This window comes from Neovison vison, chromosome 2, assembly GCF_020171115.1.
Source record: "Neovison vison isolate M4711 chromosome 2, ASM_NN_V1, whole genome shotgun sequence".
Taxonomy (NCBI): Eukaryota; Metazoa; Chordata; class Mammalia; order Carnivora; family Mustelidae; genus Neogale; species Neogale vison.
Window position 1 is genome coordinate 100,762,252 of NC_058092.1, and position 25,673 is coordinate 100,787,924.

The 25,673-nt window shown below is 48.9% G+C and overlaps 1 protein-coding gene across 1 annotated transcript; it reads left to right on the forward strand.

Moving 5' to 3' along the window:
* The first annotated feature begins 281 nt into the window (after positions 1-281).
* On the forward strand, positions 282-13,198 carry CD2 (CD2 molecule). Its single transcript, XM_044236491.1, has 5 exons — positions 282-404; positions 512-811; positions 5,263-5,511; positions 8,834-8,956; positions 12,420-13,198. Exons 1-5 carry the CDS (start codon positions 344-346, stop codon positions 12,716-12,718), a joined length of 1,032 nt encoding a protein of 343 aa, XP_044092426.1. The 5' UTR covers positions 282-343; the 3' UTR covers positions 12,719-13,198.
* Positions 13,199-25,673: the final 12,475 nt, after the last annotated feature.

Here is a 25,673-nt window from a genome sequence, read left to right on the forward strand (position 1 = left end):
AACTGAAGGGGGATCCTGAGTGATTTACTTAGCCATTAGGTTCCTTTTCTCTTTGGTGGGGTAACAAAACCCACCCAACTGTTGTGAGGATTAAAATGAGATAAGAAGACACCCACGCATGATAAACACACCTGCTTTGGTAAAGGAGCCCATCAGCAGGTTGGTTTGCTGAGTGTGTGTGTGTGTGAGTGTGTGTGTGTGTGTCTGTGTGTTTTATGCTAACTGTAAAAGAAGTAAAAAAGAGGCACGTGGTTCAGCTCTCAGAGGGTGGATTCCTCTGGTCTCACTTCAGTTCCTTTTGCAGGAAGAGCTTAGAGTCATAACAAGGAAACTAACCCTAAAGATGAGCCTCGCCTCTCAAGTCTTCACCAGCTCCCTTCTGATTTTCATCGTTTCTACCAAAGGTAAGTTGGTGTGGGTCTCCAATGAAGTGAGCATGCTCAAGTCAGAGAAGCCCCACTTTCTCTGGCTGTGCATCTCAAGATCTCAGGAACTGTCTTGCTTTTTATAGGTGCAGCCCATGAACACAAGGTTGTCTGGGGTACCCTGGGTCTTGACTTCGAACTGAACATTTCTAATTTTCACATGAATGACGGTATAGATGATATACGATGGGAAAGCGGAAAAACCAGGATTGCACAACTCAAAGGGGGCAAGCTTAAAGAGGTATCGGGAAAATATAAAATACTAACAAATGGAGCTCTGAGAATTAAACAGCTAAAGAGAGAGGACCATGATATCTACAAGGTGACTATATATGATAGTATTGGAAAGAATCTCTTGACCGAAACATTTCAATTGATAATTCAAGGTAAGTCTTTGTTCCCCAAATTCCTCCATCCCAGTCTGGGTGCCCTTTAGCAAGTTGGGGAATAGCATTTATGGAGTGGGTCCAGCCTGATCTTGGCCTTGGGGGAATCCCTAAAAGAGATCTAATGCATCTCTCCCACCTCAGTGAAGGCTCCGTCCTGTGGAAGAGATGGAGTCTCCACGTGGGGAAATACGCAGCTGATAGAACCACAATTCTCTTCGCCTAAAACGCTCTCCTCACTGGTTACGGGGATGTGATCTGCGTGTAGAACCTCCTTTAAGGTGGCATCAATCAGGAGGAGAGGAACAGGTGGGCAGAAGGGAAAAGTGGTCACTTCGGGAGGATGAGGAAGGAGCAAGCTGGGTGTGGGGCAGACTAACTGGAGAGCGGGAGGTCTTCCATCCACAGAGACGTTTCAAACCAGGGTGACAGGAAGGGGCTGGAAGTTATGAATTTAAAGGTGAACAGCCGTTGGTTCAGATCTGCTCACCATCAGGGTGATCAAGAGAGGAAGATGGCTTTTGCTCTTGCTGTAGAAAACACACCAGGTGTGGCCATATGTATGGGATGCCCTGGGAGAACTGGCGTGTGTCCTGAAGACAAGCCAGGGAGCTGCTGCAGCCGCCGTCCAAAGGAGGTGGGGGGTGGGGATGGGGGTGGGGGCGCTGCTTGGGGATTCCGAACTCAGGTAATCTGTTCGAGTCAACAGAGACTAGGAAAAGTTACCGGGGCCAAGGGCCCAGCCTAGACCAATTAAATCAGAATTTCCCGGCATGGGTCCTGGGAACCAGTAAGTGCTCAAGCTCCCCAGATGACCCTAATGGGCTGCCAGAACCTGCGGGCCCCCGGAGTCGATAAGGGGTGTCTGCAACATGAGGAAGTAAGAGTATACCTAGGACACTGGGCGGAGAAAAGATGGGCAAGATGGTTTGGCTGCAGGAGGCTAGGAAGAGAAAGTGAAATGGAAATTACATTGAAGTTCAAAGTCTAGGAACACTTGGCCGGGGGTGAGAAGAAGTGAGAAGGGGAAGAAGCATCTGGAGACTGGAACGCCCGCATGAGCACAAACCGGAGATTCAGTGGGCAAAAAACAGTATTTCGGTGCTTCACACAGGAAATGAGCTAGATCCAGGGCTGCTTCCCCCTCCCAGGATCATGCGCCAACCCTGCTCTCAGCACACGGGCCTGGCAACAGCCTCCGCTCCAGCGATCCCCGATGTGCCCGTTCCAGGGGCAAATGACAACTCTCGGTACCGTCCCCCGCAACCTTGAATGGAGAGCACATTCCAGAAATGGGGCGGGATGGAGAATGGAGCGGGAAGAGGGCTGCTTCCAGGCTCTGGGAACCCAGATCTCATGACTCCTGTCCATATGGGCTCCAGTGCTCCCTTCTGGAACATGAGCCTCACATGTCTTCTCTAGTAAGGCAGTGATAAGGGCTTACCAGCTTGGTGTCAAGGGCTTTGCTCCACAATCTTACTTAAGGTTCCTGACAATCCCCAGAGCTAGTTGTTATTATCCTCTTATTATCTACAGGGACACAGAAGTGACTTCTCCCAAGTCTCACAGCTTGACAGGAGCAGAGTCAGGGTACAAATCCAGGGCTTGTCTTAATAAGGGTAGTGACATTTTTTTTTTCCCCTAGAACAGCTTTAGTGAACTAGAATTCACATACCAGAAGTTCACCCACTTAAAGTGTACAATTCAACGGCTTCTGGTATATTCACAGAGTTGTGCAACTGGCACACAATTGACTAGAACATTTTCATCACCCCCTAGAATAAACCCCACATTCCTTGGCCCAAAGACAGAGATCTTTCTGTGACACAACAGCCGCCTGCTGAGTGTGTGTCTGTGTGTGCCAGTGTCACACAGCATCTTAATTCAGTGTGTGGTCTGGTCCCCGTGACTTGCCACATGTCTGCTCTGAGTCTGCTCTTTGTAATAATTACTCCATGGGATATTCGATGAGACAGCTAAGCAAAGATCCCAGCACCTCGGACCCAATACACATTGTGCAGTGCCAATGCTCTCCCCCACCCCTGTTTCTTCATGCTTTTCGTAGCTTTGGTCTCTGTACCTGTATCTCCTTAATGAGGGCGCTGCTGCCGCTGGCTGAAGAGGCACTGGAAACCCTCTTAAAAGCATGTGTTAGGGGAAGAATGAATAAATCCTAACAACCTAGAACTAAGGAGTTCTCATCGATGTGATGTGCCCTGCCTTGATCCAGCCATGCCCCTTCCCGGAAGCCACCTTACAGAGAGAGCTTGTCCAAAGACATGGCTTCAAGAGCCTGCTCATTGCCGTGTGGCTTATATGAGTGAAATGCTGGAAAGGATTGCAAAGTCCCCAGTGGTTACAGACTTATTCATTAAATTAAGAATACATCATTTAAAAAGATGGTAGAGGTGCATATTTATCGATGCTCATAAAGGAAAGAATTTCATAATAGATCATCAGTAAGGAGGAAGTACGCAGACTACAAAATCATGATCCAGTTTTAGTTTTTAAAACATTACTTATGTGGGTATTATATATAGAAATCACCTTGTAAGGATATACATAAAAATATTAAGAATTACTGGCTCTGGTAGTAGAATTGCATGTGATTTTTTTAAAAAAAGATTCTTTTATTTGAGAGAGAGAGAACACATGAGTAGAGGGAGGGGTAGGGGGAGGGTCAGAGGGAGAAGCAGACTGATAAGCAGGGAGCCCGATGTGGGGCTTGATCCCAGAACCCTGAGATCATGACCTGAGCCAAAGGCAGACGCTTAACCGACTAAGCCACCCAGGCGCCCTTGCTTGTGATTTTTTTTTTTTAAATAAGATTTTATTTATTTATTTGACAGAGAGAGAGAGAGAGAGATCACAAGTAGGCAGAGAGGCAGGCAGAGAGAGAGGGCGAAGCAGGATCCCTGCTGAGCAGAGAGCCTGATGTGGGGCTCGATCCCAGGACTCTGGGATCATGACCTGAGCCGAAGGGAGAAGCTTTAACCCACGGAGCCTCCCAGGCGCCCCTGCATGTGATTTTTAATCTTGAAACATTTTGTTGCATCTGATCAATCTTTACAATGATTGGATGTCACCGTTATAAATAGAAAAAAGATTCATTCCATTTTGAAGAGGCAAGTAAACACCTTGATTTGACCCCTAGACTCTATACTGACTGCCTTGTAGACTCTCCATCTTCTTCGTTTTGGATCACACAGAATCTTGGGATGGGAAGAAAAATGAATTTCTACAGGCAGATATACTAGGGCAGAAATGAAATCTGAAACCCATTTCTCTGTACACTGAGTGGAAAGTTCATGGAGAAGATACGTTGTCTGGAAGGCAGGGAGGAAGAAAGTCGTTGAAAAAGAAGCCATCTGGCTGCATAATGAATGGAGAGAAATTGAGAGAAAGGTGGCAAGCCCGGGGAACGTAAGGGTTATGTGGAGGACAGAAGAGAACAAAAAGGAGGAGGTCACACTAGCTAAGAAGTGGTGGGGTTAGGATTTGGATGGGCCCCATCTGAAGCCAAGGGCTTTGTCTTTCATGCCACAGCCTGGGCATATCATGGTGTCAGAAAAAGAGAGACAGGGAGTTTAGGATTATGAACATAACAGTGGCCACCGATAATGTCAGTACCTAACGATTTGCCCAGGGTTCTGTCACATGTTGTCCAGGACAGGTGTGGCATGTCTTCCTTATTATCCGTCTCTTAGAGATAAGGTCCTAAGGTCCACTGAAGCACAGTAAAGGGCGGAGCAGCTTTGGGTGGGGAAAGAGGTTGGTGCCCACTCATTCCAGCCCAGCCCTCTGCTCCCAAGACCTGATGGATGAGTGGGGGTGGGATTCGTTTGGGACCAAGATCCCAGACCACACATGGAAGGATGCCTCCAGGCTAGGGTTCCTATGCTGCTTTGAAGCACTGCCCATGCCTCGGGCTTGTGGGAATCAGGGCATGTTAACCACAGTACCCATGCTACTGAACTTGGACTTGGAGGAGAGGGCTCCTCCCTGATCTGTCCTTTATTAGTGGATGCTCTTAGTCCACCATTTAACCCCAGGTCTTGGGTACGGCCTCTGTAAACGGCAAGAAAACATCAACCTCTTCTACTTGTTAGGATTAAACGATATCATGTAAGTGAAAACATTTTAAGGTATAAAATAGCACATAAACACTTGCGATATATATATGTGTGTGTGTGTGTATGTATATATATATATATATATATATATATATTTTACTCATGTACTGTAGCTATGAACTTCATAAAAAAAAATTTGTGCTGAATGTGCTGTATCAAAAAAAGAAAATAAAAAGGATTTTTTAAAATAGCTAGTGGTCTTGGAAACTGTTCCCTGGTCCCAAACTAACTCTGTTCCCCACCTCTATTAATAAGTAGGTCTACTAAAATCGGAAAATTAGCTAATATGAATTGGATCTTTTTTTTTTTTTCCCCCAGAGGCGGTTTCAGAACCTGTGATGTTCTGGACTTGTACCAATAGGAGCCTGACCTGTGAGATAAGAAGTGGCACTGACTCCGAATTAATCCTGCATCTAGATAATAGACTAGTAGATAATGCTATGGCCAAAACTATTTCTCGAAAGATTGCCACGAACAGGTGGATGACCGAAGAGAGTATGTTATTCAACTGCACAGCCAAGAACAACATCAGTGAGCAAAGAAGAACGATGACCATCAATTGTTCAGGTGCGTGGCAAGCACTGGTCAGAAATCCTGAGCTCAGTTTGAAAACACAGTCTACCAGGTCCAGGGCAGAGACTCACTCTAGTGACTGGGTCTCCAGGCTGGGAGGCAGCCTGGGTTCAGGGTGAGAACTGAGAACACACTTCCTCCTAGAAACCTCTAAGGGAAGCCTTGGAGGAGACAGAAGGTGGTCTTCTATGGTTAACCATCGTGGGCTCCACGGAGCATCATGTCACCTTGGAGAATTACCAAGATCCTCTTCTGGGAGAAAGAATTGCCTAGTTGAAGAGGTAGAAGGAGCTGTAGAGGTTATCTCATGCAAACCCCCATTTCCCAGAGAGGTCAACTGATTTACCCAAGGTCCCTCAGGTAGTCAATGACCAGGATTGTGACTCCCAGGGTAACGATGGAAAAGGGAGCAAAAAAGATTGCTTTCCAGAGGTGTGATGGGCAGTACCTCCTATCAGGAGCCAGAGTAGAAATCCAGAAGTGAGGGGCATGGAGAGAGAATGAGCTCAAGGCCATGGAGGATGGTAGACACGGTGAGGCAATGTTCCTCTTGCCATAGAGCTGACAGCCCCACGTCAGGAAGTCCTGAAACCCAGGAGTGTAAGCTCATCCCCCAGAGTCCTGCTTGACATGAGCCCCGGAAGTAAAGTGTGAGAGGCAGCCTGCCATAGGGGGAGCTCTGGGAACCAGAGGCCTGGACTTCTAGTTCATGTCTGTCCAAATTCAGTGGGATTACCATGTCCGAGTTCCTTCTCCTCTCTGGGTTTCAGCCTCCTGGTCCACAAAGAGAATGAACCCCATGTTCCCTCAGTTTCCTCGTCTGGCACTCTGTCTGCTTAACCCTTCTGAAGGGAGACTGAACACAGAAATGTAGTTCCTCAGCCAGAGGCCCTGAGTTAGCTCAGGAAACAGCCCTGGAGCTGGTATGGAATCAGACGTGAGGCTTTCTTATATAGGCCTTGAAGGAGTTATCTGCCCCTGCACAACAAATTATCTTTGTTGGTGGCTTAAAACACCAGAGACTCTCTTGCAGTTTTCTGTGAGTCATGAGTCTGGGAGAGTCTTCCCCAGGCAGTTGTGGCCCTTACATGTGGCTGCAGCCAGAAGTCCAGTCGGGACCAAAGTCAGGTGGGCTGGGTCCAAGCTCTGCCCAGGGAGGACCCACATCAGGGCTTGCTCTCAGGGACCGTTGGGTTGCCTCACAATATGGCTACTAGCTGTCCTCAGGGCAGGTTAAGAGAGAGCCTGAGGGAGTGCCCGAGGCAAACGTCAAGGTCTATTCAGTAACTTAGTCTCGGGGTACTATCCCATTACTTCTGCCATATTCTGTTCTTCAGGTGCGACTCAGTAAGCCCAGCCCATGTGCATAGGAGGGGATTGTACAAAGATGGGAATACCAGGGGCCTGGGGGCTTTGGGGGGACATCTTAGAGGGTGCCCATTGCACGCTTAGAGGGGCTTCACTTCACCGCCCATGTCAGCCCACCAGCCATGACTCCATAACCCCCCATCATGAAGGCGCAGGAAGCAAAGCTGCCCTTCCTTGACTTCACGGCCTCTTTTCTCCCTTCCAGGAAGGACAAACTTCTACTAAAAGTTATTCATTGTTTATCTGAAATTCAAATGTAACTGAATTTCCTGTGGTTTATTTGGCAACCCATTTCTTCATGTTTATTCTAACCAGATCCCACCAGTATAGAAATCTCTGTGCATCGGGGATGGGGGGGCGGTGAGGGAGGGGCACGTGCTTTTGAAGACCCTCAAAGGGATCACCTTCATGGTCCAAGTCGGGGAGAGGCAAGGAAAAGATCACCCATTTGACTCAGCAAAAGCGAGCATACCCTTGACACCAAGGCACTGAGGGAGGAGCAGGAATGGATACAGAAAGACCACCTTACGTGGAGTCATGGGGACATCACCTCCATGAGGGCATGCAGGAAGTCGTAGGCTTGGATTTAGAGATGATGAGGATGTGGTTTTGAATGATGGAGCCCCAGCTTCTCTGAGACCAGCTGGAATGTTCCCTGCCGAGAGCACCCCAGGGGCCGTGGAGGGCCCTGCTGGACAGACCTGTGAATAGACAGTGTGAGGCATGCCTCCACTTCCATGAGTGCCCCCAGACAGAGGTGTGGGGGCCCCCGGTGCGAGGACTCAGAGTTGCTGAGCGAAGGCTGCATGGCCTGGCCCGTGCTCTCTGACCTATTCCCACCAGGTCAGACCCTGGGAAGGTCAGCCGGAGAGAGACTCCTGCAGCCCCTGGCTCCAGCCTGCGGAGCCTTCAAGGACCCCAGTGCTTTCTTGGTCCCATGGAATGTTCCAATGGAAGCACCTCTGTCCACAGAGCAGGGGAGGTTGTGTGACTGGCAGACTGAGAGTGGGGCAGAGAGGAAATCAGGTGAGGAACGAAAGTGAGAATTAACAGACTGTTGCTGTCGGAAAATCTGTTGGGTTTGGTTTTTGGGCCTCTGGCTTACTCCCAGGGCTCATTCCGGGATTTGCGTGTATCAGGGCCTTCCGAGGGATGTTTAGCTGGAAGAGGGTTTCCTTCTGATGCTGACTGAGCTCCACTTTGTTGACTAGATGCCCCTGACACCCGGCCCCAGCTGCGGCCTCTCTAACTGCGCTTGACTCACCAAGGCAGGCGGCCCAGTCCCTCTCCTGGGGACACAGCTCCCAGAAACACTGGTGCACAGAGCTCTACTAAGAGCCAGAACTCGCCTCTGTGTGTTGTTTTACAGTTTACAAAGCACTTTCACATCCATTATCTGATTGACCTCCAACAGCCACCCTGTGATGCAAGTTTCCTGATCTCCTTTGTATGCTGAATGGAACAGGCTCAGAGACGTGGAGTAGCTTACCAAAGTTCACACAGCTCCTGCCTAGATGAGGCAATGGCTTCAAACCCATTTCTCTGTACACTGAGTGGTTACCCTCATTAAGGTGCGGCAACTGAAGGTCTGCAAAGTGTCCTGATTGTCCTTCAACTCCTTCTTAGAGCGAAACTTCTGTGACATGCTCCTTGAGAGGGGGGCAGAGGGTGATGGGCAATGCCCAGCACATGAAGCATTGGGCATTTCCAGCGCAGAGCAGCAGCCCCCTACCCCAGGAGCCATCTGGGGGGCTTATCCCAGACTCTGTGCCCTTTCAGAGATCAACACAACCGACAGCTTTCTTGAGTTTGGCTTTTCTGAGGTGGAAAAGCGTCCGGAGGCTCTTTTATCTCCTTCACGTGGGAGGTGGGAGTCCTTGGCCAGAGCCATGAAACAGCCCCTTGGCCCAGGGCCCCTCACCTCTGTCCATTTCTGTCCCTCTTGCAGCGAAGGTTCTGGACATCTATCTCATCATTGGCATCTGTGGAGGAGGTCTCGTCTTCTTCGTCTTTGTGATACTACTCATTTTCTACCTCAACAAGAGGAGAAAACAGAATGATAGGAGACATGGTAAGGTCCCCCGCTTCTGTCCCATAGCAGGCCCCGGGCAAAATCCCCGTGGAAACAACTCATGGGGATGACACTGCATGTCTAGAAGGAAAATGATGGAGATGGGGAGTTTCAGAATGTCAAGGGTTATAACCAGCGGTTACAGGTTTTTCCATTCTCTGGTTAGCTTGATCTTTGAAAAACAAATTCTCCGTGGTGACAGTGGGAGAACGTTGAGAAGCCGGATCCTGCTTGGCCCCTTGGAATCCACCACCAAGGCTGGCTCGGTTGAAGCCCTGTGTGGACATATTTTGAATGAACCACACATCTCTACGTGGATAGAATGATTGGCTTCAAAACATAAGCAAACATCTCTTCCTCCCTTTAGGTGGGGGTGGAGGGGGGGCAAGGTGTGTTCAGAACCACGCTCCTAGGAACACAGGCAAAATTTCTGGGGCGCACAGGACACAATGTGGTCTAAAGCCAGGGAGTTATACCACCCTTTTCAATTTGGTGCTCAGAGGGGATGTGCTGGTGCTGGGATTATTTCTTTCTCAAATCAGGCCTATCCAACAACCCAGCAAGAATGAAAATGTCATGCTCATAAGTAGGGAGCTGGCTCCTGGAGCACAGGCCACCCAAGACAGTGAGTTCAGAGAATGGCACAGGAGGTGTCCCTGCAGACTCTGGGGGTGCCAGGACCCCATGCTGCAGGTGGGCCCCGCAGAGTACATCCAGCCACAGCAAGACAGGCAGCCAGGCAAGCAGTCCCCTCGGATTCTGTGCAATCTGACATTCCCAGCAGGACTGGGTCCTCTCAGTCTGGGTCTCTCCCTAGAGAAGGCCCAGGACGCCCACGGCGGTGGCCTGCAGCACCACCCAAACAAGGGCCTGGGCTGAACCTGCCCAGGCAGGGGTGGTCTTACGCCCTCTTTGGACTTGGCTTCCTTACTTCAGACTTCTCACCTTGGGTCCCCTTCGGGTCACTGCCCTCAGCGTGGTGCCATGTTTCCACTGCCATTTTTCCAGTACTCTCTGTCCACATGGAACAGAATTCCTTGTTAGTCCTGTGGGCACCCAGGGCTCCCTCGCCTCTGTGCCCTGTTCAGGCTATTTTCTGTCCAAGTCCCCTTGCAAAAGCCCTTTCTCCATTGCCTGAGGGTCAATGATCACGTAGTCCTCCAAGCCCGTGACAAGGCAATTCCAGCTTTCAACACGATAATTAGCTCACGTTGACAAAGCGATCACTTCGGCCAGGGACTAACCTCTGCAATATAATGCTTTGCATTCATTATTGTATCCAACTTCCCAAATCATCTTCTGAGATAGATAATACTCATACAGATGACAAAATTTAAGCTCGTTGTGGTTAAATGATTTTCCCCAGGTCCTATGGCCAGTGGGCTGAGTCAGGACTAGGGTGAGACAAACAAGGAGTTCCATGCCATTGAAGGAGACATTCACCCTCAGCCCCCACTCTGCCCTTGCTCACCCCTGGAAGTGAGTGCCTTCCATTATGTGCCCTGGCTCCCTTACTCGCTTCACCCTAGCCTGGGCCCTGGGTGCAGAACAGGAGGTGAAATGAGGGAGGACACTAGGCCTGGATTAATTCCCGGGAGCAGACATTTGGGCAGTGGCCGTGACCAGGGTGGGCACGCTGGGCCCTTCCCTGGTCCTGCTCTGCCAGGCAGGCTGCTGAGAGCCACATCTCACCTGTCTGTGCAATACAGCCTGGGGGCTTGGCCGCTTGGCCGTTTTCGACTCCTCCCTCCAGAACTCATGGGACTCTGTCTGCACCTCTCTGGTGACTCTGGGCTCTTACCAGAGACTGACATTGTGGTTCGCAGTCCTGCTTCCAGTCCCTTGATTTTAGGCTTCCTGAGGGCAAGTATCTTGTCCGGTCACTGTCTTATATCCGAGCCATTGCTGCTACTTAGCCGTGGCTCTTCAATCTAGAAGGTGGGCATTAAATGTGTGAGGGACTAATGTACAGAACAGGGGGTGAACAGACTCCCACGCAAATGGGCAGCCCGAGCTCCCTCGCAATGAGGGAGGCTTCTCCAAAAGCACATGGCGGGGAACTGGACTTGGTCGGGGTCAGAGTCCTCTCCACAGCTTCCCGGCCTGCCCTCAGCTTCCTTGGGGCATCAGAGATGGCGTAGAGGATGTGTTTTTCTCTTTCTGTGCCCTTTACCTTTTGTGCTTAGAGCACTCTGGCCCTCCTGTGTCACAGCCACATCGTTGGACTCTGAGTCTTCATGTGGAAACTCCCTAAGGCCTGGATTTCCAGTCCTCAGAGGAGGCTGTGCCCCTGACATCCTCACCAGAAATTACAGGACCATGTTCTGAGGGGACCAGGGCTCCTAAGCTGAATATGCCCATGTCAACGCGAGGGACACTTCACGGGCCCCAGGAGAACATTCTCTTCCTAACTCCCTCGGGAGCCCTGCAAGGATGGCTTTGGACAGAGGGACTGAGACACCATCCTTGGAGTCCAGCGGAGGCTGGAGGGCCAGAGGGGCCCTTCAGGCCTAGAGAAGCTGAGCCTCCTCATGCCTTCCCTGTGTAGTTTTTTTTTTGTTTTTTTTAAGATTTTGTTTATTTATTTGACAGAGATCACAAGTAGGCAGAGAGGCAGGCGGGGGGTGGGAGGGGAGCAGGCTCCCCACTGAGCAGAGAGCCTGATGTGGGGCTCGATCCCAGGACCCTGAGATCATGACCTGAGTCAAAGGCAGGGCTTTAACCCACTGAGCCACCCAGACACCCCTGCCTAACCACCCCCACCCCCGCCGTGTTATTTTAAAACATCAAAGGAACAACCGCATTATTGGGAGTTATGGGCCCGTCTCCGTGGACTGCTCTCACATATCATGGAAAATCCCAGAGGGGTGATAGGCCAAGAAATTCTTGTCCTCCCAACCCAAGAGGATGGAGCTTGCTTATGAATTTCTGAGAAGCTAGCAAGTTTCTGAGGGCTAAAGGGCCCGTTGCCTATATTCCAGCCCCTCACCAGAATGAGGGCTGTCTTAGAGCAAGAACTGCATGAAAGGCAGAGCTCACAGGAAAACCCACCTGAAAGCAGGTGGCCACTAACGTCCCCTCTGATTCTGGAGCTCCTATCCCAAGAGCTCTAACCCCAAGGTGCTCTCAGGGCATCGTCTCTAGGGTAACCCAGCGGCAGGGCTCTGAGATCTGAGTGCCCTCTCCATGCCCGGGACAGCCAGGCACAAAGGCCTCTAGCTGCCTCTTTGCCTCTGGTTCCCTGAGTTCCCAAAAGCCTGGGGCTCTCACTTTACCCTGCTGGTAGGCGCTTCTGTCTCCCCTGCAGGACCTGGAAATTGTATAGGGTTAGAGTGGCTTCTGCTTCCTCACTGCTTCCCCCCACACAGTTAGCATGACATCTCATAGGTAGGTGCTACACTCAATAAATCGTGACCTTGATGCTATCTCACCAAGAGAACTCTCAGAGGTTTTATTATTGCAGATGAAGAGCTGGAAGTAAGAACATGCAGAGTAACCTCCAAGGAAAGACGCCAGAAGCCCCGCCAGGTTTCAGGAGCAGCTCCTCAAAACCCAGCTGTGTGCCAGCCTCCTCCACCACCGAGTCATCGGCCCCAGGCCCCTTGTCCTCGGCCCCCGCCTCCGAGCCACCGTGTCCACCACCACCCGCAGAAGAAGGCTCCTCCTGCGTCGGCCACACAAGTTCACCAGCAGAAAGGTCCTCCCCTCCCCAGGCCTCGAGTTCAACCGAAACCTCCCCACGGGGCCACTGAAAACTCGTAATTCTGTCACCTGGCATGGTGTTCTCTTCCTCAAATTCAGAGAGATAGGAATTGTTCTTTCCCATGAAGGCACGGTGGAGTTTCCCCGCCACGCGGGATCTGCACCTGCGCTTGCATCAAGTGCATTCTGTGGTTTAGGATTATCGCCCGCTGGGCTTGTGGGCCAAGGCTGTGCCCGCATCTCCCAGCTCCTCCACGTGCATGGACACCTGGAGCCTCTGGCCTCCTCCCGGATCCTCATCATGCCAGGAAGGGCTAGCAATTCAAGGGCTAGCATCGCGATGACGGGCCATCGAGCACAAAGTTCTAGACCTCTCTCGCCTCCCCTTTGGCTCATGCACAGACAGGAGATGTCTCGCCGCCCCTGTGGCTCGCTGCAAGCGGCCAACCTGCCCGAGAGAGACTGCTGGGTTTCTACTGTGCCTAGTGAACACTTGTCCACCATCTTAAGGGGAGAAGTGAAATAAAAGCTTTGATCTGACCCAGTGTCTGCTCATTGTAGAAAGAAACGCCGCAGCAAGCTGCTGGGTGAGAAAGAGGCTGGGTGGTGTGACAGCAGGATCAAGTTTGGTCACCCCGGTTCACCTGGACCACCGACTCCCCCCATCACGCCACCAGAACATGTTCCCCAGGCCTCGGCTGCAAAGCTGGCCCAACAAGCTATTGGTAGATTTGTCTAATGCACTGAAACCTCTACATGCAAACTGCGACCAAGAGGCACCAACAAACGTAATTGTTTGGGTCTTACTTCCTTGACGGTTCAGACCTAGTCACGGCGATCTGTAGAATCATCCTTGGTAAGAAGGGAATCGTGACTCCCGCAGGTGCTGTGAGGCTATCAAACATCAGCAAAGGGCAGGCTCAGAGTCACCTCTGGGGCGTCAAGTCCCCAGGGTCTTATATGGCCACAAGGCAAAGATCATCCCCCATCCCCAGCCAGCAGCCGTGCTAGCTGTATGGGGGGAAGTGGAAAGAAAAACAAAACAGTTTTCAGTTAAGGTCTTAAAACAATAGGCAGTGAGCAGGCACCTGCTTTGAAATGTTTGGTGCCATGTTTGTGGTCCCGTCCGCCCTCCTTCTCCTGGCTTCTTAGACTTGCTAAACCTTGTCAAGATCTGGCAGGAAGCTCTGAGGTCTAAACCACAAAGCCTATGTGTACTCAGGACTTCCTGTGAGAGCTCGCTCGGGGAGGAACCGCGCCTGCTTCTGAGCCTCAGTGTCTCCTGTGTCGGTACCCGGAGTTAATCTCGAGGGTGAGGACGAATGAGTGCCCACAGCCTCCTGAAATTAACACATCAAATCCAGCCAAAGAGCAGTCATTCCAGGACCCGCCGGGTGGGAAAGGGGAAGGTCTTAGCTCTGCCCTCTTTTCCTCACGACAATCCTGAAACAGTCCATTAGCCGTCCTGCCAGCATGGTTCACTCCCATTCCCTTCGTGAAGCCTTCCCTGGGCTTCATGAAACCTTTCCAGGGCAGGCCCTGCCTTTCTTCCGAAATCCAGGGGTGCAATTACATAGGGTCAAGGTCATATATGGCTTGTAACTGCTCCACAGTCTGTCATTCAGTCATTCAACATTCACTGAACATCTATGTACCCAGACTCTCTCCTAGGGAGTAGAACACAGAGGGGTATAACTGCGTCTTTGCCTAGACTCAGCTCACAGTCTGCTTACAGAGCAGTGGACCGATAACCAGACTAAAGTAACACAGCCTGGGAAGTAGAGGTCAGAGACAAGCACAGGAGCCCAGAAGAAGGATTTTGAATCTACACTGAGTGGGGGCACTGGGACAACCTAGAAGTCTTCCTGGAGGAGGTGGCATTTGAATCGAGTCATACTAAATCAGCAGCATTGGTGAAGTTGATGGGCAGAATCACCCGTGCAGAGGGAACAGCCTGGGCAGGGCTCACGTCAGCTCCCTGTTTACACACGTATGTGATTCCTTTTTCAACTACTGGGTTTCATTAGCTTGAATATTGCCTTAAAACTAAGGGGCATCAGTGTTTTACAATACCGTAAGAGAGAAAAAAACACTCTTCATTGCATTATAACAAATGCTAAGATACAGTTTTTAGGCGTGACCCCATTTCTGAGATGTTAAAAAAAAAAAAAAAAAAAAAAGCTTTTTTAGAACCGGTGAAAGCTTCCTGAAGACAATGACCATTTCTCAGTGTTGGGTACTAAATATGTCACTAGTGACCAGACTGAATGGGGGAGGACAGCCCTGTCAAAGGAAGGGCAGTGGACATACGTGGCGTCCACAGATGTAAGGCACATTCCCTGCCCTGCTAGAATCACCGCTTTGAGGTGGAAAACATGGGCTTCACTCAAGATTTGTGCTGCAGTCTCCCCACGTGTCCGGTGTTGAGTGACCTCCCGCTGACCCTGCCTGGAGCATAGACTTTCTGAGAAGTGATCAGGTCAACTGTGTAAGAACAGACTATGGATAAAAAAAATTTGAAAAACAAATGGGGCCCCTGGGTGGGTCAGTCAGAGGAGTGTGAGGCCCCTGATCTTGGGGTTGTGAGCTCAAGCTCCATGTTGTGTGTAGAGATTACTTAAATAAATAAAAATGTAAAAAAAAAAAAAAAAAAGAGAGAGAGAGAGAGAGAGACTGGGGAGCTTGTAAAAGAAAAACTAATGATTCAGTAAGTTGGGTTGGGGCCCAAGCCCTTGGGTTTTTAATGGCCTCTCTAGGTGATTCCGACAGGAGTTCAAGTTGGGGAAACACAGGATCCTCAAATTATTACTCATCAGAGTCTGGCCAAACTTGAGGACTTACAGATAATAAAGCATTGGAATAAAAACAGCAACAGCCCAGTATTGAACTTATTTAAGCCTCTGAGGAGAATTCCGAATACAAGAAAGTCCGCCAAATCGGAAAAAAATATCCAGGTAATTCAAGGGACAGGAGCAACCAAGAGCGTCATATGAAGATAGGAAAGTTTGATCATTTTGATACACTCCCCCCCATACCTCACCCCTGCCATCCTCCCGGAAGAGCGGTCTAACCCTAGCTGCTGGGCCAGACAGCAGACTCAGCCCCCCTCTCTGCAGTCACCTACATGGGCCGCTTGGGGCTCGCCATGCTTGCCAGTGTGGTCATGTGTCCTGTACTTCAGAGCTGCGGCCCACACAGTTCCCCTGGATCCTTGCCTCCTCGCCTGTCCACAGTCTTCTATCAGGATTCAGATCCCACGTCATCAGAGAGGCCTTTCCAGATCCTGAACTCTGCCGGGAGCTTGTGAAACCGTTTCACCTCTGTGACTTGCTCTGTGGTTCTCCAGCTCAGAGTGGGAGAAGGCCCAAGGGTACCAGAACCGGAGTAATTTACTCAGCCTCACTGACCACTGGTTTCCTCATCTGTCAAATGAGGAGAACGGTTCACTGGGTCAGAGCGAGGAGTCACTGGAAATAATGTATGTAAATGTAATTGGTGTGTCCTGCTGGGCAGAAGACATCTGAAAACTGGGCTTTCCACCTGGCTTGAGGCCTGAATAAGAACATTCCAGATAGGGATGCCTGGCTGGCTCCGTCAGTTAAGCGTCTGCCTTTGGCTCAGGTCATGATCCCAGGGTCCTGGGATCAAGACCCGCATCAGCCTCCTTGCTCAGCACCACCAGCTTCTCCCTCCACCAGCTGTTCCCTCTGCTTGTGCTCTCTTTTCTCTGACAAATAAATAAATAAAATCTTAAATTTAAAAAAAAAAAAAAAAAAAGAATACCCCAGATAAGGGTGCCCGGGTGGCTCAGTTATTAAGTGTCTGCCTTAGGCTCGGGTCCTAATCCCGGGGTTCTGGGATCGAGCGCCACATCAGGCTCCCTGCTCGGCAGGAAGCCTGCTTTGCCCTCTGCCACTCCCCCTGCTTTTTGTTCTCTCTCTCACTGTGCCTCTGTCAAATAAATAAATAAAATCTTTTAAAAAAAAAAAAAGAGAGAGAGAACCGGATAGCAAGTATAAATGGCCCACTTACTGGAAAGGGGCAGAGCAGATTATAAATTAATAAATAAGCACATGGTAAGGTGACTTATGCTGTGAGTTTGATTCACCTGAGTTGGTTTCCTGATGCTGGGCCCCATGGGACAACTGGATAATATCTGATACCGGATGTATTAAAGCTAAAGATCAGTGTGATCAGCGAGACCACCCCCCAAAGCCTAGACAGAGCCACCACGCTGGCTGTCACCTCCTTGGCCCCAGAAGCAGAGCCACCCTGATGACCTATATAGTCTCCATAAGATAGTATGGCAGCCATTCACAGCAACTCAAAGCAGGGGAGAGGGAGGTGGGGGAAATTCTGGTCTTTCTGATAGCCTACCTGTCCACATCAGATCTACCCACTGGTCAGAGCCAACTTGGGGAGGTGGTTACGGCAAATGTTTGTGTTGGGCAATCGGCCTTCGTGGATTCAAGCAGTCAACCCATCCTGGAGGTCCGAAGGGACCCAGTAGAAAAGCCCGGCCATAGGCACCTAGATTGCAGGGGGCTGTCATCATGAAAGGGACAGAGTGGGGGAGTTTCTAGTTAAGGGTAACAGCTTCACTCAGGCATCAGCCTTTACTGCCTTCTGAAACCCATCAAAAGTGACATCACACTTCTCAAAAATTGAAGACCTAAACCATAAAAGCAGGGGCACCTGGCTGGCTCGGTCAGCGGAACATGCAACTTGTGATCCCCGGGGTCTTGAATTTGAGCCCCACATTGGGCATAGAGCTTCTTTTAAAAAAATTTAAATAAAAAATAAATAATGATAATAATAGTAATAAAAGGACGTAACCACAAAAAGATCAGAGGGAAAAAAAAAATCCATTGGCATCATCATCAGTTGATGGGAGGGAAGGACAGCGGATGACTAAGAAGACTTCAAAACTTACAACAATCTGAAGGCAGCAACGGGGAAAGCCATGGTGCAAACTGATTTACTGCATTAAACATTCAAAAGGCATAGGAGTTGGTGGCACAAGGTATCGCCAGAAGCAGGAATGATGTGTGAGGCTAAAACTGAAAGCCTGGTTAAAGATTTACATAAGAAGCAGTTGGATCCTGGAGTCCATCCCCTACACTATGCAGATCAGTTACTGCCCAGCAGGGCCTGCGGGGCTGTTCTCTGGATTGGGGGATGCCAGGCGCAGTTCAGTGAAGGGGACTATATTAAAAACAGGGAGATTAAATAAAAGTTTTCCACTGAATGTTGGAATTGAGTTCCTATTCCACCCAGCTTACAGAAACTCAGCAGAATATTTATGGTATTTTTCAAGCAGGATATTAGAATAGACTTATCAGCTCAAAAAAATAAAAATAAAAAATAAAAAATCTCGGGGCACCTGGGTGGCTCAGTGGGTTAAGTCTCTGCCCTCAGCCCTGGTCATGATCTCAGGATCCTGGGATCCAGCCCGGCATCAGGCTCTCTGCTCAGCAGGGAGCCTGCTTCCCCCTCCCCCTCTGCCTGCCTCTCTGCCTGCTTGTGATCTCTCTCTCCCTTTCTATCAAATAAATAAATAACATCTTAAAAAAAAAAACAACTCATCAAAAAGATCGTACTAAAAAAGACCAAACAACACTAACATCCAGGGTTTCCCAATGAAACCTGCCAGCTAGATGACCCTGGAGTAAAGTCTGCAGTCACTAAGCCCCTCTTACCCACACAGAGTTGTCTTTACAGTTCTTCTCTTAAATATGAGCAGACAGGAGCGCCTGGGTGGCTCAGTGGGTTAAAGCCTCTGCCTTCGGCTCAGGCCTTGATCCCAGGGTCCTGGAATCAAGCCCCACATCAGGCTCTCTGCTCAGCAGGGAGCCTGCTTCCTCCTCTCTCTCTGCCTGCTTCTCTGCCTACTTGTGATCTCTCTCTGTGTCAAATAAATAAATAAAATCTTTTTTTAAAAAATATGAGCAGACAGACAGGAATCCCATGAAATGAATAAAGCCTCTAATATGAAAGACAAAGGCTCAAAAAAAAATCAGAGGTGAGGGAGGAAAACTTAAAAAGCACACTACCTTTAATATGCTCAAAGAGATGAAAAAATACTGCATCACTAAAAAAAGAACAGAGTGTTATGAAAAAGGAATATTCAGAGAGTGTTCTTGGAAATTACAAATACAGTAGCAGAAATGAAAAACGCAACAAAGGTGCTAGAAGATAATGCTGAGGAATCTTCTCAGACAATAGAGCAAAAGGACAAAGAAGAAAAAAATGCTAACAAAAAGATTATTAAATTGGAGAAGAGTTCTACTAGGTCCAAAATCTAAACAATGGGCATCCAGAAAGAGAACAGTGGAAGCAGAGGGAGTTTACTGTCCATGAAATAATTCCAGAACACTTCTGGAATGGAAGGATATAAGTTTCCATTTGAAAAGGGCTCATTAAGGACCTAGCACCATGAAAGAAAACGAACCCACAATAATCACTGTAAGACTCCAGAACACCAGGACCAAAAAAGGGAGGTAGGGGAAGGGAAGGGGGAGGAAGGGAGGGATGGAGGGAGGGAGCGAGGGAGGAAGAAAGGAAGGAAGGAAGGAAACACTTACTGGTACAGAGAAAGGGACCAGGGGAGAATTATTCGAGAAGATGAAATTAATAAAACATCTGATACATTTAAGCATATTGAGAAACGATTTTCATTTCTGAGGGAGAGTTTGAGAATAAATTAGGGATAAGTACAGAGCACACTACTCAACAAACAAAAGACAATAATTAACCATAGGAAAAATAATAACTTCCACAGAAAAGCAAATCACTGCATCCCAGAGCACTTGGCAGTCCATATCACTTACATGACCACTAATAATATAAACACTGAATGTTGATCTATCCCAAATTATAATGTTGCTTTACTGGTAGGATTAGGGGAGGAGAGTCTATACATAATGCCTAAAATGGAAAAAAAAAAAAAAAGTCAAGAAACAACTATATAATCATATTTAGAGACAGGGAACTAAATACCAAAAGAATCAATTATTTTATTATTTTTTAAAAGATTTTATTTATTTATTTGACAAAGAAAGAGAGATCACAAGCAGGCAGAGAAGCAGGCAAAGAAAGAGAGGAAGCAGGCTCCCCGCTGAGCAGAGAAACCAATGTGGGGCTCCATCCCAGGACCCTGAGACCATGACCCTAGCCAAAGGCAGAGGATTAACCCACTGAGCCATCCAGGCACCCCAAAAGAATCAGTTTTAAAATGGTTCTCTCGGGGTCATGATCTCAGGGTCCTGGGATCAAGTCCCACATCAAGCTCTCTACTCAGTAGGGAGCCTGCTTCCCTCTCTCTCTCTCTGCCTGTCTCTCTGCCTACTTGCGATCTCTCTCTCTCTCTCTGTCAAATAGATAAATAAAATCTTAAAATAAAATAAAATGATTCTCTCTTGACAGTGGGCATTGCAGGGGTGGGGATCAGGAGGTTACTATTAATGTTCATTTTCTTTTTGGTAATAAGTTTTGTGGGACTACTTGACTTGAAACTCTATGCATATTAAATCTTGATCCAAATTAAAATGAAATCTACCCAAAGAAGAAGAAGGAAGTGTGAAGGCAGATGCTTTTTAAAGCAGAGCAAGATGAAGAGGATAGATAAACTGGAACCCAAGAGAACCTCAGGCTGGAAAAGTCAGACCACATTAGAAAAGAAACACATTTGTGTGGGAATTTCAGTCAAGAAGCAACACAGGATTCCCAAAGTCAGTCCCAGGATCCCACATCCTGAAACAGCCTAGTGGCAAAAGCAAGACGCTGTAAGAGTATAAAAGGTGTGGGAACTCTGGCGGGCATGGGGCGTCGTTTCCCAGAGGAGCCAAATAAGGCTGGTGAAGTTTGTCTCCGTTTCCTCTCTTTGATTTTTCTTTTGTGCTTCTGGTTGGTGATTTTGTAATTTAAAATGCCCTCCCCAAAGCTCATTGTTGGTATTAGTCAGCTTGGGGGTGTTCTAACAAGCCTGGGTGACCTAAATACCCAAAATGTATTTTCTCACAGTTCTGAAGGCTGCAAGTCCAAGATCAAGGCGCCCGAGAGGCTGATTCCTGGTGAGGGCGCTCTTCCCGGCTCTCAGATGGCCACCTCTTCCCTGTGAGCCGTGTCCCCTCTTCTCCGTGTTAGAACACCAGTCCTGTTGGGTAAGGGTTACAGCCTTCTAACTTCCTTTAACTTAAAATGCCTTCCTTAAAGGACCTGTGTCTGAATGCAGTCAATATGGGGATGAGGGCTTCCACATATGGATTTTGGAGAACAAAACAGTCCGTAACGGTGCTGAAGTGCTATCAAGAATTTCTAAAGACAAGAAGGCTCTGATGTGTCTTACGGAGAAAACGTATGTTTTAGATAATTTTCACTGAGGCATGAGTTATAGTGCTGTTGTCTGTGGGTTCTAGTTAACACATCAATAAGATATCCTAAAGAAGATGCCTTTAAACAGAAACCCAGATAAAATAAGGTTTTGTGTTGGGGCTCCTGGGTGACTCAGTGGGTTAAGCAGCTGCCTTCAACTCGGGTCATCATCCTGGGGTCCTGGGATTGAGGCTTGAGTCAGGCTCCCTGCTCCTCAGGGGAGTCTGCTTCTCCCTCTGCCCTTCCCCCTTCTCACACTTCCTCTTTCATAAATAAAGAAGTACAATCTTAAAAACAACAACAACAACAACCGAAGCTTATGTGTTGGTCAGTTGTTGAAAATGTTGTGACCAGAGGTTAACAGGAACCGAACCCTGTACCTCCCCTCTGAGTGATGGCTTGGTGTTGGCCAATTCCGTGTCATGGTGATTTTAGAGAGCATAACTATTATAAATAATGAAAACTGTGCAAGTGTTTGTTTTTTCTCTTTGCGTTGCCTTTGGACTAGTTCCCCTCCCCCTCTCTACCACAAGCTGACGGGAGTGTTGCCAGGAATTGCAGAGGTGACGTGCGAGGTAGACCACAGCCTGGGGTAGGAGTCCTTTTCTGAAGCCCTTCAACCTGACTTCTGCCTGCTTCTCAAGCATCTCCCATGCTCACGCCCATCATGAAGTTCTAGGCATACTGAGCTCCATTCAGTTCTTTAAAAATACTTAAACCCTTTCACTTCACTTGTGCAGGCCTGCCCTACTGTCTTATTTGGATAACTTCTATCTGTTCCTTATTAAACATCATTCTTTTTACCAAAAACCTCAAACAACTCCCCTAACACTTAAGAGTCCTAGGCTCCCCTTCCCGGAATTCATCACGGCATCCCGACTGTCCCCTCCTACAGCCTTCCTAACATGTTAGAGTCCCATGCTCAAAGCCTGACTTCACACTGGGCTATGCGTCTGGCTGGTTGGCCTCAGAATCATCAGTACTTAGCATGGTGTCTGGAACATAACCGGCCTTCCCTAAATATTTTCAAACAAATTCCTCCACTTTTCATTAAAACACACTTGTATGGCATGACTGGTTCAGGAGCCAGAGGGCTGCCTCAGGAACCCCATCATTCCCATGGTGTCTCACATACCCATACGGTAGGTGCTTCCTCAGTTGGTGCCAGGGGGCACAGGTTGTGTCTAGCTGAAGAGATGACTGGCACCATCTGTGAGAGACGGAGTTGGCAACAAGGGAGGAGCCCAGGGACCTGTGGCAGGTTCCCCATTCATGCTACGTGGTCCCCTCAGGGAGGGAACTTGAGAAAATATGGAAACAATTCCTGGAAAACAAAGACATCAGTGTAAATATTTTTATCCTTCTACCCTCAGTGTCAGCAGACTGAACATCAACCTTCGGAAAGCTTTGGAAGAAGGCAGGTAGTCTCAGGAGGCAGGTTTTCTGTCAGCGAATGGCCCCCAAACCCTCTCGCTGCTTTGGTTTGCTCCCACCCCCAAGTTGACTTGAAAGGACACTGTTGGGGCAAGGCTGGAAACATGGGTCTTCACTTGCTAAGATCAGAAATGGCCTAACGATGCCAGAGTGACCTAATCAAGACCACCACATAAATGTCCAGATGAGAAGATCCTACATCAACATGTTCATCAAGGGAGGCGAACCTTCAGGAAAAAAACAAGGTGTCTGTGACCCAGAATGGTCATTGCATTAATTCCAGCCCTAACAGAGCAGATAAATGGATGCAAGCAGGACTGTTGCTTTTACCTGAGAGACATGTTTCTCTGTGAACGCAAGAGGAAACAAGTATCCATAGAAATTCCTGTCCTAAGTAATCGTACCCCTTACCTCTTGGGGGAAGGTCTTCTGTGAAGCTTCAAGAACGTGGAGGAAAGGGGCGCCTGGGTGGCTCAGTGGGTTAAGCCGCTGCCTTTGGCTCAGGTCATGATCTCAGGGTCCTGGGATCGAGTCCCGCATCGGGCTCTCTGCTCTGCAGGGAGCCTGCTTCCTCCTCTCCCTCTCTCTGCCTGACTGTCTGCCTGCTTGTAATCTCTGTCTGTCAAATAAATAAATAAAATCTTTAAAAAAAAAAAAGTACGTGGAGGAAAGTCAGTCCCCTTCATTGCATCGTGGAGATCCGTGTCTTAGGGCTAGGGCAAGGAGAGCCCACTGGTGTGATTTCTGAGGGGCTAGGAAGGACCCCCTGCTTCCCTAGATGGCTCCCATACCTGAGGCTGATAACTGAAATTTCACTATCATTTACACCCTGACTGTTAAAGCTCTGTGTGTAAGGACTGAGACCTACATGTAAGAGCCATCAGGCTAGCTAATAATTTCAGCATTAATGTCCAGCTACTAACCTTTTAGTGAATAAAGAGCCTTGCTGGTTTCCTCCCTGACAATCTGTTATTCAGTAGAGTAGGTATTCTAGATCTTGAGATCACACATTGCTTTTTGTTTGGGTTTTTGTTTTGTTTTTATAGTTTCATTTCAGTGGGAAGCAAATAGGCTGGGGCCCTACGCATTTCATTTTTCCAGAGTGCAAAGATGATTACTCATCTCTGCATAGGGGTTCTTACCCTGTAAAAATGCAAGTCCTCCTAGGAAAGAGCAGCCTTTGTGTGTGGGAAGAAGAGCCTGTTGGCTGGGTGCTGAAGGGGTGAAAATGGTAGGATGGGATTGGTTGTATAGAGGGAGAAGAGTAATGTGGGGATCATGTTGGGGCAATTCCTCCCCCACCCCCCAGAACTCTGCCTAAATTAGCCAGCCCTTTTCAGAACCCTCTGGGCCTCAGAGCCTCAGAGCAGAGGGATGGAGGTGTTACGAGCAGGTCAGCTTGCCTGATGCTCTCCAGAGTAGCTGTCAGGTCCATGGAGCCCTCCACTGGAAGCCTCTTAGAGCTGCCAGGAAGATGAAAGAGAAATCTGTCCTCTGCTAAGCCTGAAAGTCCTCAGTTCTAGAGAAGTCTTTTCTCAACCCAGAGCTTAGGGGAGAATCTGTGAGAAAGAGAACAAAGGAACCTTGCTCAGTGGGAGCCATCCTCTAGAAAATTCTCCTCAGGGGGCATACCTTTTGGAGGGAGCACTCCTGGGGGAGAGTCATCAGGGGAACATTGCTCAGGGGGAACATCCCTCAGAAGGAATCTCCTCAGTGGGCATGCATTTCAGGGGGGAGCACCCCTGGGGAGAAATCTTCAGGGGGCACACTTCTGGATCAGTAGTCCTCAAGGGGAAGAAACAGTGCTAAGGGGAAGCATCCCTCAGGGGTAATCTCCTCAGTGGACTTGTGTTTCAGAGGGAACACTGCTCAGGGGTAACAGTCCTCAGAGGGAGAATCCCTACAGAAGATTCCTTTTAGGAGAATTCCGTAGGAGAATCCCTACGCCGCAATGGACAGGCGTTTCAGGGGGAACACCCCTAGAGGGAAGCCATGGGGGAACACTGCTCAGGGGGAGGATCCCTCAGGGGGATCTCTTCAGTAGGCATGCATTTCAGCGGGAGCACTCCTCCATGGGGAAGTCCTTGGAGGAAGCATCCCTTAAGGGGACCTCCTCAGTTAGAATGTGTTCCAGAGGGAATACTCCTCAGGGGACCACTCCTTAGAGGGAGCATCCCTCAAGGGGATCTCCTCAGTGGGCATGCATTGTAGGGCGAACATTTATAGGGGGCCAGGAATTCTCAGAAGGAGAGCATCCCTTAGGGGAAGTCCTCAGGGGAAGCATGTTTCAAGAGACCAGTCCTCAGGAGACACTCTCCTCATGGGTAGCTCTCCTCAGTGGAGCTTTCTTGCCCTTCTACCATTCCCCCTCAGTGTGGGTTCCAGCATTTTCTCAAAGCCAGATCAGTTCTTGTTTCCTGACAGGACAGAATAAGACACTGTCATTTACACCCTGACTGAAAAGCAGTTACACATATTCACAACAATGATTCCCCTCACCAGGCCATGTGCAATTAATGGAGAAACATGGTGCCCTCTAGGAATTTCAGCAAGTGTGTAAGGAACATGGCAAGAACTGTCTGAGAACCCTTCTCTTTCTTCTTCAAACCATACTGTGCTTGTGGCTGGTGCCGGATGTAACACCCAGCTAGGGCTCCTGCAGAGAGACACTGGGAACAAGTAATCAACCCTCTCTTCTGCCTGCTGCCCTGGGTGGGACAGCACCTGGCTCAGAGCCCTGCCTGGTGGAGCTACTATAATTTTTGCTCAGGGACATGACCCCCACCCCCCACCCCATCCCCAGCCGGCAGGAGCACTCAGGAACCTCCACCATAAACCACGTGTGTCATATGCTGATGTTGGTACTTGTGCCACGGTGAAAAGACCTCACGAAAACAGGTTGGGCAGGAAGCTATGGAAAAGGCAGAAGTCTCTTTTGAATCGTAAAAAACAAGTATCATGTAAGAACTTGTTTTTGGTGGAAAATTATTCTTTACATGTCTTTGACACGTTCTTCTCTGGACCTGTCAGGGTGCTGGCAGGAAGTTGAATTCCATTCAGATGGCTCAACTGAAGAGACTCCGAGGAAGGGACCACTCACCATGTGTGGGCAAGGTCGAGGGAGCCAATAGCGGTGCTGAGGTATGCAAAGGTTAGGAACTATATGGAGCTGTTAGCCCCTAGACTAGAAAGGACAAGGGGTCCATGA